The 16,180-nt window shown below is 33.0% G+C and overlaps 2 protein-coding genes and 1 long non-coding RNA gene across 5 annotated transcripts; 1 reads left to right on the top strand and 2 right to left on the bottom strand.

Moving 5' to 3' along the window:
• The first annotated feature begins 723 nt into the window (after positions 1-723).
• On the top strand, positions 724-4,521 carry LOC132803602 (large ribosomal subunit protein uL18-like). The gene is made up of 4 exons (XM_060816844.1): positions 724-784; positions 1,870-2,016; positions 3,039-3,081; positions 4,366-4,521. The coding sequence occupies exons 1-4, from the start codon at positions 724-726 to the stop codon at positions 4,481-4,483; spliced, it is 369 nt and encodes a 122-aa protein (XP_060672827.1). The 3' UTR covers positions 4,484-4,521.
• A 4,181-nt stretch (positions 4,522-8,702) lies between these two features.
• On the bottom strand, positions 8,703-11,245 carry LOC107415132 (uncharacterized). 3 transcript variants are annotated; one of them, XR_009638530.1, is made up of 5 exons: positions 11,063-11,245; positions 10,295-10,391; positions 10,086-10,211; positions 9,891-9,995; positions 8,703-9,737 (listed from the first exon to the last, which is right to left on the bottom strand). It is a non-coding gene; the product is annotated as an uncharacterized LOC107415132 (long non-coding RNA). The 3 variants fall into 3 exon arrangements; XR_009638529.1 differs by having other exon boundaries at positions 11,074-11,243; XR_009638528.1 differs by lacking the exon at positions 11,063-11,245 and having other exon boundaries at positions 10,295-11,041.
• An 819-nt stretch (positions 11,246-12,064) lies between these two features.
• On the bottom strand, positions 12,065-14,969 carry LOC107415121 (plant UBX domain-containing protein 1). Its single transcript, XM_048472864.2, has 7 exons — positions 14,779-14,969; positions 14,033-14,129; positions 13,796-13,864; positions 13,325-13,392; positions 13,043-13,172; positions 12,854-12,958; positions 12,065-12,571 (listed from the first exon to the last, which is right to left on the bottom strand). The coding sequence occupies exons 1-7, from the start codon at positions 14,848-14,850 to the stop codon at positions 12,369-12,371; spliced, it is 744 nt and encodes a 247-aa protein (XP_048328821.2). The 5' UTR covers positions 14,851-14,969; the 3' UTR covers positions 12,065-12,368.
• Positions 14,970-16,180: the final 1,211 nt, after the last annotated feature.

Raw genomic sequence — 16,180 nt, 5'->3', positions numbered from 1 at the left:
ATAGGGAAAACAATTTCTTTAATTCATTATGCCTCTTTGAAGTACCAATAGCTTGTTCAAGAAATCACATCAAGAATGAGCATTAAAAAGAAAATATAAAAAAGAGCACATAATGAATATGAAATTTGGCCAATTAAACACTAGAACAGAAGAAAATTAGCTACCAAATCTATAGGACCCTGTTATGAAACATATCCACTAATGAAGTCCAGGTCCGAAGTGCCAGCATAAATTAATTGGAAGTCCAAGTCCAAAGTGATAATCTAATGAAAACTAATGAAAAAATACTTGGTTAACTTTTTAACATTTGATGAAAAATTTTGTTAGTGGGTCATTGTAAAGAATGACATGATAAACTTCCAGAAGAAAAATCCTCACCTCTGCCGCACCAAAGCTTTCCATATAACCATTGGCAAAAACATGTTCTAGTTAACAGCTAAATGATAATGATGGAATTCTAAAACATAATACTATCTCCTTATTCATGCATTCAAAGTATGAACCAGATCAAAATTTCTAAATCGAAAATGGTCAAAAAGGGATGAAGGGAGAAAGGGCAATGCTTACCTGCTGTGGTTGGTTTGTTGTCTTCCCTAATAACATGTACCGTGAGTGAGGATAGGTTTGAGGGAAGATTGCAAAAAGGGGTTGTGTTGACATGGCACAGGTTCCGATCACCGTTTGCCCTACTAATAAGTTCTGTAGATAACCGAAGCTGCGAAGATGAGAAAGAAAGGTCACCGAGAGAGGGAGAAGTTGCTGGCAGAATTTAAGAGCTCCTATTGTAAGAGGGAAAAGGATCCTAGAGAAAGAGAGAGTGAGAGGGAAAAGAATCATGTGAAGAAGAAGGAAAAGGAAATGGAATGGAGCAAAAGAAATATCAAATAAAATAACAAAAAAATAGATAAGAAATAGAGAGAGAGAGAGAGAGAGGGGGGGGGGAGGGGAGGGAAATTAGATACAAAATGTGGTAGGTGGGATACTGGTAAGAGGAAGAAAGAAATTGTACATGATTTATAAGGTAAGGGTAGAGTTGGAATATTGAAAAAAACATGGGTCGATAAAAAAGGTTTAAAGAAAGAGGGGTATTTTTCATTAAATCCTTTAAAATAAGGGCATTGGGCCAAATTCGCCTTATTTTATTCCAATCTCAATTCTAATTTGCCAACCAAACAAGACATGAGGCCGATTGTACATAGATAAGTAAATAAACTGACCCAAACCCAAGAGTCAATTTTGAATGTAATTCAGGCCTAGTTACATCATGATGCAGCCAAACTCCATTATAGAATTAAGAGGAATTTGGTCCAATACCCCTATTGGAAGACCCTTAAGGAAATTTACCCAGTCGGTTCTCAATCATTTTTTTTTTGCCCTCTTATTTTTCAATATTCCTAAAGTATCCTTTTCAAATATCAAAAGAAAAATAGAAGGAAAATGGTCCATTTTTCCCTTGAACTAGAACGAACTATGAAGAAAAGAGGAAGACAAAACAGCTCTAAGATCTCTTCTCTCTCTCTCTCTCTCTCTCTCTCTCTCTCTCTCTCTCTCTCTCTTTGGGTGCGATCCCGTCTCTCTCTCTCTCTCTCTCTCAATCATTGGTAAGTTTATCTTGTTGAAATTTTTGGGTTTTAGTTCAAGGGTTAGGTTTATTCAAGATTATTTGTTGGGTTTGTTCACGTTCTTCATTTTTCATTTATCACAAACTTTGATCCTTCTCCTGGTAATCCTTCTCTATTTTTAATTCTTCTTTTGGTAATCATTTCTCTATTTCTCTTTTCAAACCCACCTAATGTTTGTTTGTATGCATCTGTCAAAATCAGATTTGAAGTTCTTACTAGGTTTCTCTTTTTTTTTTTTTTTTTTAAGTGATATCCTTTGGTGAGTACAGAGAAAGAGGAATTAAGGCAAATAACCTTGAAGAATTGAACAAGATAATTCATGCTGTCGTCTGTGCTGATCTCACAGTGAAGAAATCTGATAAGGAACCACCCCAGGACACTATAAACGTTTATGGTACACCTTCCTGCACTTTTCTGATCAAAAATTCAAAACCCACCACTTATTGGTCGAATATTTTCTCAAGGCTTTACAACTTTTGTTTCAATCTTTTATTGCTATTTCATTTTTTGATTGCAAACCCCATTTTAGGTCATTCCCCCCCCCCCCCCCTCATCTTTTTTTTTTTTTTTTTGTGAGCAAAGACTAAAAGAACCATAATAATGGTAGTGAATAGAAAAATGATAAAAATAAACAACAAGCATCCCATTTACTATTTCATTCTTGCTAAAACGTATATGTTTTCTTAAAGTTTAATTTTATGAGTTTGATAATTATTGAATGTTATCTGGTCTTGTGTTTGAATATCTTAACATTATATAATGTTGTCTAGCAGAGAAGATATTTAGTTTAAATCCTAAGCAAATACCTGCATATTTAATTTTGCCTAACATATGTGTTGGAAGTGGAGTGAGAAGATGGAAGTGAAGAAGAGACTGAGAGACTTAGAAGTGAAAAAGGGTCCTAGGCACAGTTGGATCGAGCTTAACAATAGAGTTCATGGATTTTCTGTTGGAGATAAAACTCATCCTCATTGTACCATGTACCATGATAGATGCAATTTTGGAGTCCCATGGAGATTCCCCCCGGGTCTTATTCCACGCCTTATAATGAAAGGGGAGTCGGTGTGGTGTAAAGTGAAAATTGAGGGAAGTAAAGCAAAATTCCCTTCTGGGGTATTCTGTAGCTACCGTTTCACTGGCTTTCAAGGAATGGAATATTATCAAGCACCCTTCACTATTTTGGATAGTATTCATGGTTCTACCTTTTTCTTAGCAACTGGCTTTCATGGTTTTCATGTGATTATAGGTACTCTTTTCTTGATCGTATGTGGTATTCGCCAATATCTTGATCAACTGTGAACTAGTGAGTCAAAATTACTTGTGTCTGTTAAACTACCATGTAGCTGCATTGTCAAAGTTTTCTAGATCGATCTTTGTTCTCTTTTTGCGGAAAGAATAATATATAGATATATGTAGGATGTAAACCTCACCAGATGCATATGGGACATGAAAGACTCTTGTATGGTCAAACTTTCTCACTCCACATCCATACATATCTTTTAAATATTAATATATAGATATATGTAGGAGTAAATGTGTTTACATTACAATTGTTGCTTGTTCAATGCATCTTGTTTTCCGTAAAGAGCTTCATCTCTCAGCTAAAATATACTGTTATGTTTGGCTAGGACAAGCTATGATTTTTTTTTTTCCCTCTCAAACCTTGGCAAAACAAAACATGTACATATTACCTTGTTTTTATTCTATATGTGTGAGTTGGTTCAACTTTACATTTTCTTACATTAGATTACCATATCATATCCATGTATATCTATACACACACTTGAAGTAGCTAGGCATATATGTATATATTAACTCTATTGTCCAATCTGATTATGTTTCTATGCCAATAATGGATACTTATTCTAATATTATCTTATCATAATCTCTTTGACCATGTTTTAATCATAGTTTCATTAACCATGTTTTATTAGCTGTGTATCTATCTTTGATATGCTTGGAAATTTACTGTTATTTAGATGGTAGCAGAATATATATGACAAGTAGGGAACTTTTTACTGAAATTACTACTTAAAAGGCTTACCTTCAAATGCCTTACAGTCAAATCCTATATATTTTTATTTTTATCTATCATATTTATTTATATATATATATATATATATATATATATGTAGATAGGAGACAGTATGTGTTTCTTGATCAAAGAAATGGAATTGTCTCCTTTGAAAGTCGAATTCTTATTGAACATGGGCATGGAAGGCCATTGGAGAATGCCATGCATGTTTTTTTGTTACTGGTGGAGTTCAACATCAGTATTAGATTTGTTACATGTGTTGATGGTGTGATGAATGATTATGGGGGTCTAATCCCCCTCATTTTATTCTTCTTTCTTTGGTATAGAAACAATGAGCTCCAACTTACTTTTTTGTGCCAATATATGTCAACTTGCAATTAATACAATGTCTTTAATAAATGCATTTTGTGTATAGCTTAACATGTAGATAACAAGCATGTTAGAGATAATTTGGTTATATATGCTAAATGCTGAGTTATACTGATAATATGTAATTTTGGTTATATATACTATGTATATTATAACTATTCTATTTTGTTCTAATTTGAGATTAAACTACCTTTAGTTTCTCTTTGTAGCTAGGTTTGATCATATAACGTTAGAAAAAAAAAAGTTAGTTACTTGGTTACATGAATGACTTTCTTTGTTTGTTTTTCTTTTTATAAACAAAGAATCTGACGATAGTTGCTCTCTTTCTTTGTTTAACAGGTTCAACTTAAAGAAGCTCACATATGAAGAAAGGAAGAACCAGTTAATTGAAGGATTGACTAAACTTGGACAGTGGCATAAATTTTCAAAGGTACATAGCCTAAATTTTTCTCCTTAATTTTGTCTTTATTTTTTATGAAGTATGGAAGAATGTGAATTTTTATGCTGAGGAATGTGGATTTTGTATGCTGGAAGAATTATATATTGTGTTTTTTTGTATGTTAGAAGTATGGAGATTGAAGACTGAATTGTGGAGAATAGAAATTGAAGTTTTGGAAGAATTGTATGTTTTGTTTGCTTTTTTAATTGTATATTCTATTTAACTTGAAATTTTATTTTGCTTGTTTGCATTGCAAGGTCATATGAATGGTGACATTGACATATTCTCCATCAGCTAGCTAAAGCAAAATTCTAAGTGAATTAGCTCATAATGTATATCACATGTGCAATACCTTTGTCCCCAAAATTCATATTTATGTAGACTCACATATAATGTGCATCATAGTTTTGTTCACATATTGTTTAATATATTATGTAAGTTGTTTCATATATTCAAAGTCTAAATACACTACTATATCTTGGTTGTTTACTTTTTTTTTTTTTTTTAATTTAAAGCATTTTATCCTCCTAATGCAACTCTCTTATGTTAACTATGATTTGGAGGAAATGGATTTTATTGCCCATGAGAGAAAATAACTTGATGACCTTTTGCTTTATTCTTTTATATGACATTCTCTAAATTATTACCATGTAGTTTTATATGTTATCGGTGTTTGATTTGTTTACCTAAAGAGCTTTTCTTTTATGTTGTCTAACCTTTTTGGATAAACTTTTCTTTGGGAACATGGATACAACCTTTTTTCTTTGCGGACATGTTTACAACCTTTTTTATCAGTGTTGGGAATGAGGAGTGTACTTGATTAGGCTGGTAAAATTTCTGTCTGAAAGTCTTTGCACACTTTTCAATTTATTAGAGTTGGTTTTCTTTAGATTGCATCATTCATTTCATAAGCACCCTTATTTGGTAGTCACTGAAGCATATTATTCATTTAAATTTGACAGATAATGCACATGCCGTATAGAGAAACCTGGCTTTCCCTGTGTCCATGCAATTGCAGCATGTAAGCATCGACATATTTCTCCATACATCCTTTGCTTAGTGCATTACTCAGTTGACTCACTGCATGATGCATATTCGGAAACCATATATCCACTTGGAGATAAATGCCAGTGGCATACTCTAGATGATGTCATAAACCAACTTGTACTTCCGCCTAAGATTGGTAAACAGTCAGGAAGACCAAGAAAGAAGATGATTCAATCTCAAGGAGAGGAGCGTCATCAATATAGATGCGAGAGGTGCAAATAGATTGGTCACAATAGCCGATCATGCTCAGCCGCCATACCTTTTGATAGCACTGCCAACCAACAGCACCATTCAACTGAAGGACCATAAATCGCTCTACGCTATATTAAGACAATGGGGGCATGTTATGTGGTATGCGTGTGTTATGCAATGTAGTAAGGAATGCAATTAGTAGCTCAACCGCGTAACGTGTGTTTTGGCATAATAAACATTGGTTTTATGTGTTGTTTTGTTAGAAAAGTCATCTGTCATATTGTGTTGATAAAATATCAATGACCCTAAACAGAAAAAATCCCAAAAGTTTGGAAAAAGTTCTCAAATTGGCAAAAATATTTTATTATTATAGATTTCATCGGTAATTACCGAAACCCCTATGGTAATCACATTTTTTCAATTTTTTGGCCCCCACAAGTCCCCTAATGTTTGTTAAATGCAACAATATGTAAAATATATATTCTTCAATGATCCTAAGGAGAAAAACCCCAAATGTTCTGAAAAAGTTCTCAAATTGGCACAAAAATTTGATTACCATAGGGCCTTCGGTAATTACCAATGAAACCTATGGTAATCAATTTATACTTGCTGGAAAAATTACCGTAGATATCATCAGTAATTACCGAAACCCCTATGGTAATCACATTCGACAACTTTTTTGGCCCCCACAGGTCCCTTAATGTGTGTTAAATGCAACAACATGCAAAATATACATTCTTCAATGATCCTAAGGAGAAAAAACCCCAAAAGTTCTGAAAAAGTCTTGAAAAAGTTCTCAAATTGGCACAAAAATTTGATTACCGTAGGGCCTTCGGTAATTACCGATGAAACCTATGGTAATCAATTTATACTTGCTGGAAAAATTACCATAGAAATCATCGGTAATTACCGAAACCCCTATGGTAATCATATTCGACAACTTTTTTGGCCCTCACTAGTCTCCAAATGTGTGTTAAATGCAACAACATGCAAAATATACATTCTTCAATGATCCTAAGAAGAAAAAACCCCAAAAATTCTGAAAAATATCTCAAATTGGGACAAAAATTTGATTACCATAGGACCTTCGGTAATTACCGATAAAACCTATGGTAATCAATTTATACTTGCTGGAAACATTACCGAAGGTTTCATCGGTAATTACCGAAACTCCTGTGGTAATCACATTTTACCAATTTTTTGGCCCCCACAAGTCCCCTAATGTGTGTTAAATGCAAAAACATGCAAAATATACATTCTTCAATGATCTTAAAAAGAAAAAACGCCAAAAGTTCTGAAAAAGTTCTTAAATTGGCAAAAAACTTTGATTACCGTAAGGCCTTAAGTAACTACCGATGAAACCTTCAGTAATTTTTTCAGCAAGTATAAATTGATTACAATAGGTTTCATCGGTAATTACCGAAGGCCCTATGGTAATCAAATTTTTGTGCCAATTTGAGAATTTTTTCAGAACTTTTAGGCCTTTTTTTCCTTAGGATCATTGAAGAATATATATTTTGCATGTTTTTGCATTTAACACACATTAGAGGACTTGTGGGGGCCAAAAAATGGGTAAAATATGATTACCACAGGGTTTCGGTAATTACCGATGATTTCTACGGTAATTTTTTCAGCAAGTATAAATTGATTACCATAGGTTTCATTGGTAATTACCGAAGGCCCTACAGTAATCAAATTTTTATGCCAATTTGAGAACTTTTTCAGAACTTTTGGGGTTTTTTCTCCTTAGGATTATTGAAGAATGTATATTTTGCATGTTGTTGCATTTAACACATATTAGGGAACTTGTGGGGGCCAAAAAATTGGAAAAATGTGATTACCACAGGGGTTTCAGTAATTACCAATGAAACCTACGGTAATTTTTTCAGCAACTACAAATTGATTACCGTAAGTTTCATCGGTAATTATTAAAGGTCCTACAATAATCTAGAACCAAAGGACGTTGCTCGCCATTAAAATAGCAATTGAAGATCTACCAAAACCATCAAGTGGACCAAAATTGAAATCTAGAACCAAATGACTAATTAGGAAGCAAACCATATTCCCAGCTATGGCTCCCAAAGCCCCAAAGAGAACACTCAATTGCTTCTTCAACCTCCTCGATGCAGATTTTTCAAAAGAAACCTTGGCAAGCAACATCAAAAACTTAAAAACACCCACAGATCCTAGTAGAATCGGAACAAAATCGTCATTTGCTAAAGACCCAGATTCTTCCGATCCACCATTCAAGTATTTCTGAAACAGCAAAGAAGAAATAACCACAAGCGAGAAGGTAAAAGCATTCCGATACTCATAGAAATAAAGACAAGATTGAAGATGGGTATCGTCGAGCATTAGCCTACAGATCTGAGCATTGCTTTCATCGAACTCAAACTTGTCCTTGGATTTGGTCCTCTTTCTAATCTCAGCATTGGTTTTGGATGAAAACCCAGAAGCTGAATCAGAGGAGCCACAAAAGATTTCCTTGTATTAAATTTAAAAAAAAGAACATTCAGGTCTTTTAAAAAATTTTTAAAGGTGTAATGGATATTAAAAGGTAAAACAAAAAAGTTTACCAATACAAGGGTATATATCGTCATGGCCTTCTAAAGAAGACATTGGGCCAAATTCCCCTGGAATTAAATTCTTTAAGGCCCACCCAATTGGAGTTGAAGACAAAAATAAAGAAGCAAAACGGTACCAACGTACCACAACCTAGATGCATAGACTTTAACATTCATGAACTACATTACATAGGTGATAAAATCAAACAGATTTGACAAGGGTTTAGCTTATCACAATTTCAGCCACTTTGGCTTGGCTGATTTCTTTTATGCGGGCCCTTGATGCTCCACAATGAATTCCAAACCTCTCAAAGACATTATCTCTTCCTGGAGGAAGGGACCTGAGTTGAGTTCTGCAGTATCATCACCTGAACATTTTATAAGAATAGATGATCAAAATTTTCACTTCTATTATTATTTTCTCCATGGAAGAATAAACAAAGGGTTTTCTTTTTCCTTTTATTGTAAGTATTTAGAAGTTACATTAGTTTATAATTTATGTTACCAACTACTAATAATGCATTTATGCCAAGGTAAGAATCAAGACAGACAAAAGGCCATAAATATTGAGGACTAATGAATGTATAAGTAAAATGACAGTGTTCAAGGAGTGTCCAAGCACGAGAATATTAGCTTTCGCTAGCAAATGGGGATGCAAACTTGACATTTGGACTGTGTCGAGCATTGAGGATTTATTGGTTTTTTGCATCAACCCGAAGCCTGATATGTGCTTCCAGAATATGATCAGCAAAGAAATAACTATCTTCTTAGCTTCTTTGGTATACTTTGCTTGGAAATGCAGGAATGAAAGCTTATTTTCGGGCCCTGGGTCTCCCCATGAAGTAGTTAGCCATTTTAACCGCATGGTGGAAGATTTCATGACCTTCTCTGAAGCCTCTTTTGATGCTGCTACTAGGCCTGAGGAGTTTTGGAGGCCTCCTGCTTAAGGGTGGTGGAAGATCAATACGGATGCGGCCTTTTCTAATGGACAGGCGGGTTTAGCCTTCACTGTCAGAAATTGGAAGGGGGAGTTACTTTATCTTGCTTCGAAATGTATAAATTGTGATTCCCCGCTGGAAGCAGAATTAAAAGCTCTTGTCTGGGAGGCCAAGGAAGCAGCTGACCGGAATTGGAACAATCTTGAATGGTCGTCTAACTCTGCCCTGGTGATTGAAAATATCACAAGCCATGAAGACCCTACTGGTTGGGATTCTAGATGTGATTTTATTTTTCTTCAATCCCTGTTTTCTTCATATTGCTGGAAAATTAGATGGAACTCTAGGGAGACCAATGGTCTGGCTGACTGCGTTGCCAGGAAAGTGTTGAAGGAAGATGTTTGTTTTGAGCTTGTGAATTTTTGTTTTCAGTCCCTCCCAAGGGATATTCTAGATGTTCTGGCTTCTGACTGGATTAGCTCCAGCTTAGGCTTGTAACGGTTTCCTCTTCTGGAGACTTTTGTGTTTTTCTTCCTGAAATGAATTTTGCTTTCTATCAAAAAGTAAAATGATAGCGCTTAGCAAAATAAAATAAAATAAATAAAATGATAGCCCACAATCATTCTACTAAACACAAGGTCAAAAATAGACGTTAAAATATAAAAAGTTGCATTAGAAAATGCTGACCTTTTGGTATGTCATATGCAAAAGGCAAGATGGCACGAGGAGCAAAACCAGCAGAGTAAAAATCCTCTTACATGTCTTTTATCTGCTTTTTAGGAGGGGTAGTATCTGCAACATAACCATATATATGTTGGCCTCATAAACATATCAAATTTTCCAACAGAACGCAAATTGAAATTTTGACTTGGATATACATACATATATAGAAGAATGATAATTCTGGTCAACTTATCACTTTCTGGAGAAGATCAACCAAGCTCTGAATGGCTTCTGATGGTGGCCTCCAATGGTGTGATTATCAGGAAAGCGGACCCTGATTGTAGTCTGCAAAATTGATAGATGAACTCAAGAAACTGAGTGTTTTGGCCTAGAGAAGGGAAATTTACAAGATAGAAGTGCTTTTATACCTGCATTGGACGCTTCATTTCGTGAATAAGATGGTGATGATGTTTCAAACACACGTATTTCCCGTCCAAACTTTCCTTTCAGAGCTGCAAGCTTGGCCTGATATTGATTTTAAAAAGAAAAAACAAAAAGGAAATATGATATCACAGATTCACAGAAGCAGAGTTTAGCAGCAATCATACACCATTAAAATTTGACAGATCTTGATTCCCAAATACTAATAGATTCCAAAGACATACAAATAGAATCATGTCCACTTTTGGTCTGCATTATAATGCTCTTGAAAGAAGTCACAACATCAAAATTCATAACCTTATGGAGCAAGATCGTAAATAAAATTCCAGCAACTTCAATTGTAGTAAAAAAACAAGGAATAATAGTGCAGCTTAGCATATGGGCGGCACAAAACCCACAAGAAAATTAAGAAGCAGTAGTTAAATAAAGCACAAATCTAATGATATAGACAACTCCCTGATAGACCAAACTAAACTAAACTAAAAACGCTGCGTAACACCCACATGAAAATTAAGAAGCAATAGCTAAATAAAGCACAAATTTGGTGAACATTTTGGTATCCATAGCATTGCACCATAGACAAAAACCCAGATAGACCAAACTTAAGTGAAATAAATCGAAACAGTCGAGGCACAACACCCACAAGAAAAAACTAAGCACAAATTGAATGATATAGACAAAACCCAGATAGCCAGACAAGGTCTTTGAAATACAAAATATAAAATATGAAAAAACAAAAAAACACACACATAAACCTTCACTTAACCTTCGTCTCTTCAATGCTAGAGGAGCAGACCAATCAAGCATCACAGAGAATTGTCAATTGAGATGCTTGTTTTCTTATTCTTCAAATCTCACATGCGTCTTTGTATATACAGGACGTGCTTTGTTTTATTTTATTTTTTCTGCTTTCCAAATCGGTATATGTTGGCCTTTTAAAATTAAAATTAAAAAAAAAATCTATATATGTTGTATTCCCCAAAAAAATACATAAATAAATAAAAAAATCTATACACGCTGGTATGCCAGAGCCGGAATGGCAAGAATTAAACCATGCGTTTTGTACATGTAGGACTGTACCGCCTCGCTTTTTCCTTTTTTAATTATATTTTTTTATTTAAAAAATCAACTTTTTGGAATTTGGATTAATTGCATTCACGTTTGTAAAGTTTTTACCTAAATACAATTTGGTCAATCAAAAATATCAACTTTCTTTGAAGTTTCAAAAAGAGTTTCATTCACATCCTTTTTAATATCATCTATACACCTTTGTTAAGGGAATTAGTCATAATTTTCAAAATGTGAGGTTAATTTGCGATTAGTGCAAATTTCAAGAATCCCAATGAAGTATACCCGTATTGTATTTATGTTTATTTATGGGGATTCTTGGATTATTAGCACTTTAGCACTCGTTATAGGGATACATAGTTAAGGCGTAATGGTTTTTTTTATCAACGTTATTTGTTGGAATTTGCTTTCAATATTCTTCCATGAAATTGATGTTTCATTATTATTATTATTATTATTATTTGCAAAAGATTTTTATTATTTTCCTACTCTTTAATTTAAAAATTTTTGTAATAACAAAAATTATTTGCTATTATTGAAATGTTATTGATTGGACCCTTTTTTTTTTGAAGAAAATAAAATTAAGTGTGTTTCAGAAATTTAAATTTATTTGCCATGACCATAAGAGAACCAAATTTTTAAATTACTTTTTCATTTGATTATAAAATCTGCTGTGTAACTATCAAAACTTATCAAATAATCATCCTGCCCAAAACAATGAGGAAGGAAATGGTTTATTAGCTGAGCCATTGTTAATGCAAACAGAGAAGGTTATGTATAATGCATTGATAAGTTGGCCGGAAGGGCCGCCATTCTTTTAAACAAATTATGCAAAACGGTACTTCTCACTACAACTTAGATACATGGAATTGCTTTTAATAATTTAAGCCACCTCCTACAAATCCATCTTCTGCCTCCAATCTAGTAACAATGACCTCTTGCTTGATAAGGATAGAGAATAATATCACAAGTTCATATGTGCAGTTCGCGGTGTCACAATTTCAGCCACTTTGGCTTGGCTGGTTTCTTTTCTGTAGGCTTCCGCTCTTCGACAACAGGGGTTGGTGCCTGTGTTGTTACCGATTCTGGGACAGACTGAACAGGCTCTTGATGCTCCACAATGGATTCCAAACCTTTCAGAGACATTATCTCTTCCTGGAGGAAGGGACCTGAGCTGACTTCCACAGTATCATCACCTGCAGATTTAATAAGAATAGATGATCAAAAATTTCACTTCTATTACTATTTTTCGATGGGGGAAAAAAAAAAAAAAAGGGTTTTCTTCTCTTTTATGGTAAGTATTTAGAAGTTACATTAGCATATAATTTATATTACCAACTATTAAGCATGCATCTATGCCAAAGTAAGAAGGACTAATGAATGTACAAGTAAAATGGTAGGCCCACAATCTTACCATTAGACAGAAGGTTTGAAAAATAGAATTAAGATGTAAAACATTGCATTAGAAAAATGCTGACCTTTTGGTATATCATATGAAAAATACAAGATGGCTCCAGGAACAAAGCCTGCAGAGAAAAAATCCTGTGACATGTCTTTTACCTGCTTTTTAGGAGGGGTAGTATCTGCAACATAACCATATGTTAGCCTCATAAACGTATCAAATTTTCAAATAATGTAAATTGAAATTTTGGCTCGGGTACACATACATATATAGAATGGTAAATCTGGCCGAGTTATCACTTTCTGAAGAAGATCAACCAACCTCTGAATTGTTTCTGATGGATGGAATATGGCCTCCAATGTGTGATTATCAGGAAACCGGAACCTGATTGTAACCTGCAAAATTGATGGATGTACTCAAGGGACAGAGGAAACCATATCACTGTAATCCAAGATTATCTCAGGTATTTTGTGAAATTTAGAGAGAGTTAAACAGGCAAAACAACAGCACTGAGGAGGTAACAAAAAAAAAATAGTCCAGTAAGCACCTTTGTTATCTTTGACCTGCGTGCTGCCTCTTCTGCCTCTCTGATTTTCCGTGTCTTCAAAAACTTATCTGTTCACAACGGAAAAATTAACCACATAAGTATCAATAATCTCATGTATAAACACAATTGGCAGTAATTTTACAAGTCCACAAATGTATGCACGAATTCAAGCATAATCACATTTCCTCAAATATCCATGATGTATTTTATCTTTGCAATACGTTTGCATACATGTTAACCAGGGAAAATTTGCAAAATTGGAAAAGACCTCCAATGGATTCCATGTCATTGGTGCCAAAAGTATAGCCGAGCATCAATCAAATTACAATACGTATAAGAATGACAATGAAAAAGATAAACTTGATAAGATTGTGGGCTGCAATAGGGCTAGTCATATATTTGGTGCACTAAAAGGAAAGGCTTGCAATTTCTTTTAGAATTCTTAAACAAATTGGTCATGATCAAAATTACCTTCTTTCTTGGTTGCCAATAGTCGGTAATAATCCTCGGCAGTGAACTCATAGAAGTCATCAGTCTCCTCTGTGAAGCAAAAAAATAATAATAATAATAAATGAAAACTATATCAGGTATCTCAAAATTTATGTTTTCATTGATATCTTTAACATGCCAAGCCCTTCATATGTAATTTACAAACTGAGTATTTCGGCATAGAGCAGGGAAAATTACAAGATAAAAGTGCTTTATTACCTTTATTGGACTCTTCAGTTCGAGAAGAAGATGGTGGAGATGTTTCAAACACACGGATTTCCCGTCCAAACTTTTCTTTGGCAGCGGCTAGCTTAGCCTGATATTAATTTTAAAAAGACATACAAAAAGTAAATATTATATCGCAGCAGCAGAGTTAAGAAGCAATCATACAACATTGGAATTAGACTGGTCTTGATTCCCAAATACTAAAAATATGATATCGCAGCAGCAGAGTTAAGAAGCAATCATACAACATTGGAATTAGACTGATCTTGATTCCCAAATACTAATGCAGTAACTACCAATTTAAGATGAAAAATTATAATAAAGACCAGTGCTAAATCAAGTAAACGACTATAATCTTCAATCCACATAAAAAGTTTCAACAAAAACAAAAAATTAGCCCTTTGGAATTTAGTATACGAAATTGGAAAAACTGGGTTTCGTTAGGGGGGTAAAGAATATTTCATTCACTGAATATTTGAATATATGCTAAAGGAAAACCATAACCATAAGCTAAGCTATATGCTTCGCTATCCAACAATCAGAATTTGCAACGCCGTAACTCAAAATTATTCAATTATTATTTTCTCTTTCAATTTTTATTATTCTTTTTTTTTTTTTTTTTTTGTTGATGGCACTGCTTTCACAAATCACAACAGAAAGACGAAAATAAGCACAAAAGGATATAGAGAAAACAAAACCCAGATCGATGACAAAGTTTAATTTTAGGGGAAAAGGAATACCTGGGCTTCCATTGGATCGAAGTAGTAGTTGGTGAACCTTCTTCTCTTCAAAGAAGGATGAGGGATCAGCATAACCTTCCCCTTATTTCTATTACCCTTTTGACGCTTCCTCCGCTTTTCTTTTTATGGCTTTTAGGTTAAATGGCCGCTCTACCCTTTCCAAATTCTTATATATAAGGGCTCGATACTCTCTGCTTTTGCTAACTGGCTGTTCCGCTTTCTAAATCCTATTATATGTATATATACACGTGTGGTTTAATCTCAAATTAGGAAATTTTACAGTAGTTTGTTTAAAGGAATATATTTAATTTAAAATTTAAAAATTTTATATAAGTTGAATAATATTTAATTTAGATTTTAAAAAATTTATAAAAATTTATTAAAAGTTTATATATATATTTAATTAAAATTTTGTAAAATTTTTTAAAAATCTATATGTATCTAAAATATTATTGATTTTAAAAAATTTTAGAATACAATGTATTTTAATGAATTTAAAATGATTTTAAAAGTAATATTGTAAAAAAAAATTATTAATATGAAATTTAATACAGATCTCAAATATTTTGTTGGATTCTTATAAATTCGTTATGAAATCAATTGAATTTCATAATAATCTATTAAATTTTTTAAAATTTATAACTCATTTTAAATTTATTAAACTCTATATTAAATATACTCTCCTTTAGCTTCGAATAGTTCAAACTAAAATAATTTTAAAATTACTATGACATAATAATTTGATAAATGTGTCTATGTACTTTAATAATTAATAAATTTATGAGATTTTGATTTAAAATATAAATTATCTACTTATTTTATATTAATTATAAAAAAAAAATTGAACAAAATGATCATATAAAACATTCTATAAATGGTGATTTGTTTGGTAAAATATCATTATATATTGTTGCTGTTTTTTGTCACATAAATAACAAATTTAACAGACACATTCATATTTTGATTTTATATTTTTCTATACATTGCATTCTTTTTAAGTTTTTTTCTTAAGCCAAACAAACTTTTTCTTGCCGTCCTCATCAACTATAGGAGAGGTCCTTGTAGTTCTTTTCAATCTACTCTCAGCATCAACTATAGGAGACGACTTTGGACTTTGCCTCACTTTTAAGACTTCATTATCATTATTAACCTAATAAAATATTATTGATTATAATTCTTTCTCATTTTCAAACATAGGAGATTTTGAAAGTTGTAATATAAATAAATAAGCATGCTAAACGATAATTTATCTAATTCTTTAAAGATTTCTAGTTCAAAAATAAAATTCTTGATATACTAAATTGCTTTTGTCAATTAGATATGGCACAAAAGAGAAATAATTTCTCTCTAAAATGAGTTGCATCTATGTATATTTGTTAAAGGATGATATTAAATATAAATA

This window comes from Ziziphus jujuba, chromosome 4, assembly GCF_031755915.1.
Source record: "Ziziphus jujuba cultivar Dongzao chromosome 4, ASM3175591v1".
NCBI lineage: Eukaryota > Viridiplantae > Streptophyta > Magnoliopsida > Rosales > Rhamnaceae > Ziziphus > Ziziphus jujuba.
The sequence above is the reverse complement of the archived record's forward strand: the minus strand, read 5'-3'. Positions and strand labels throughout refer to the sequence as shown.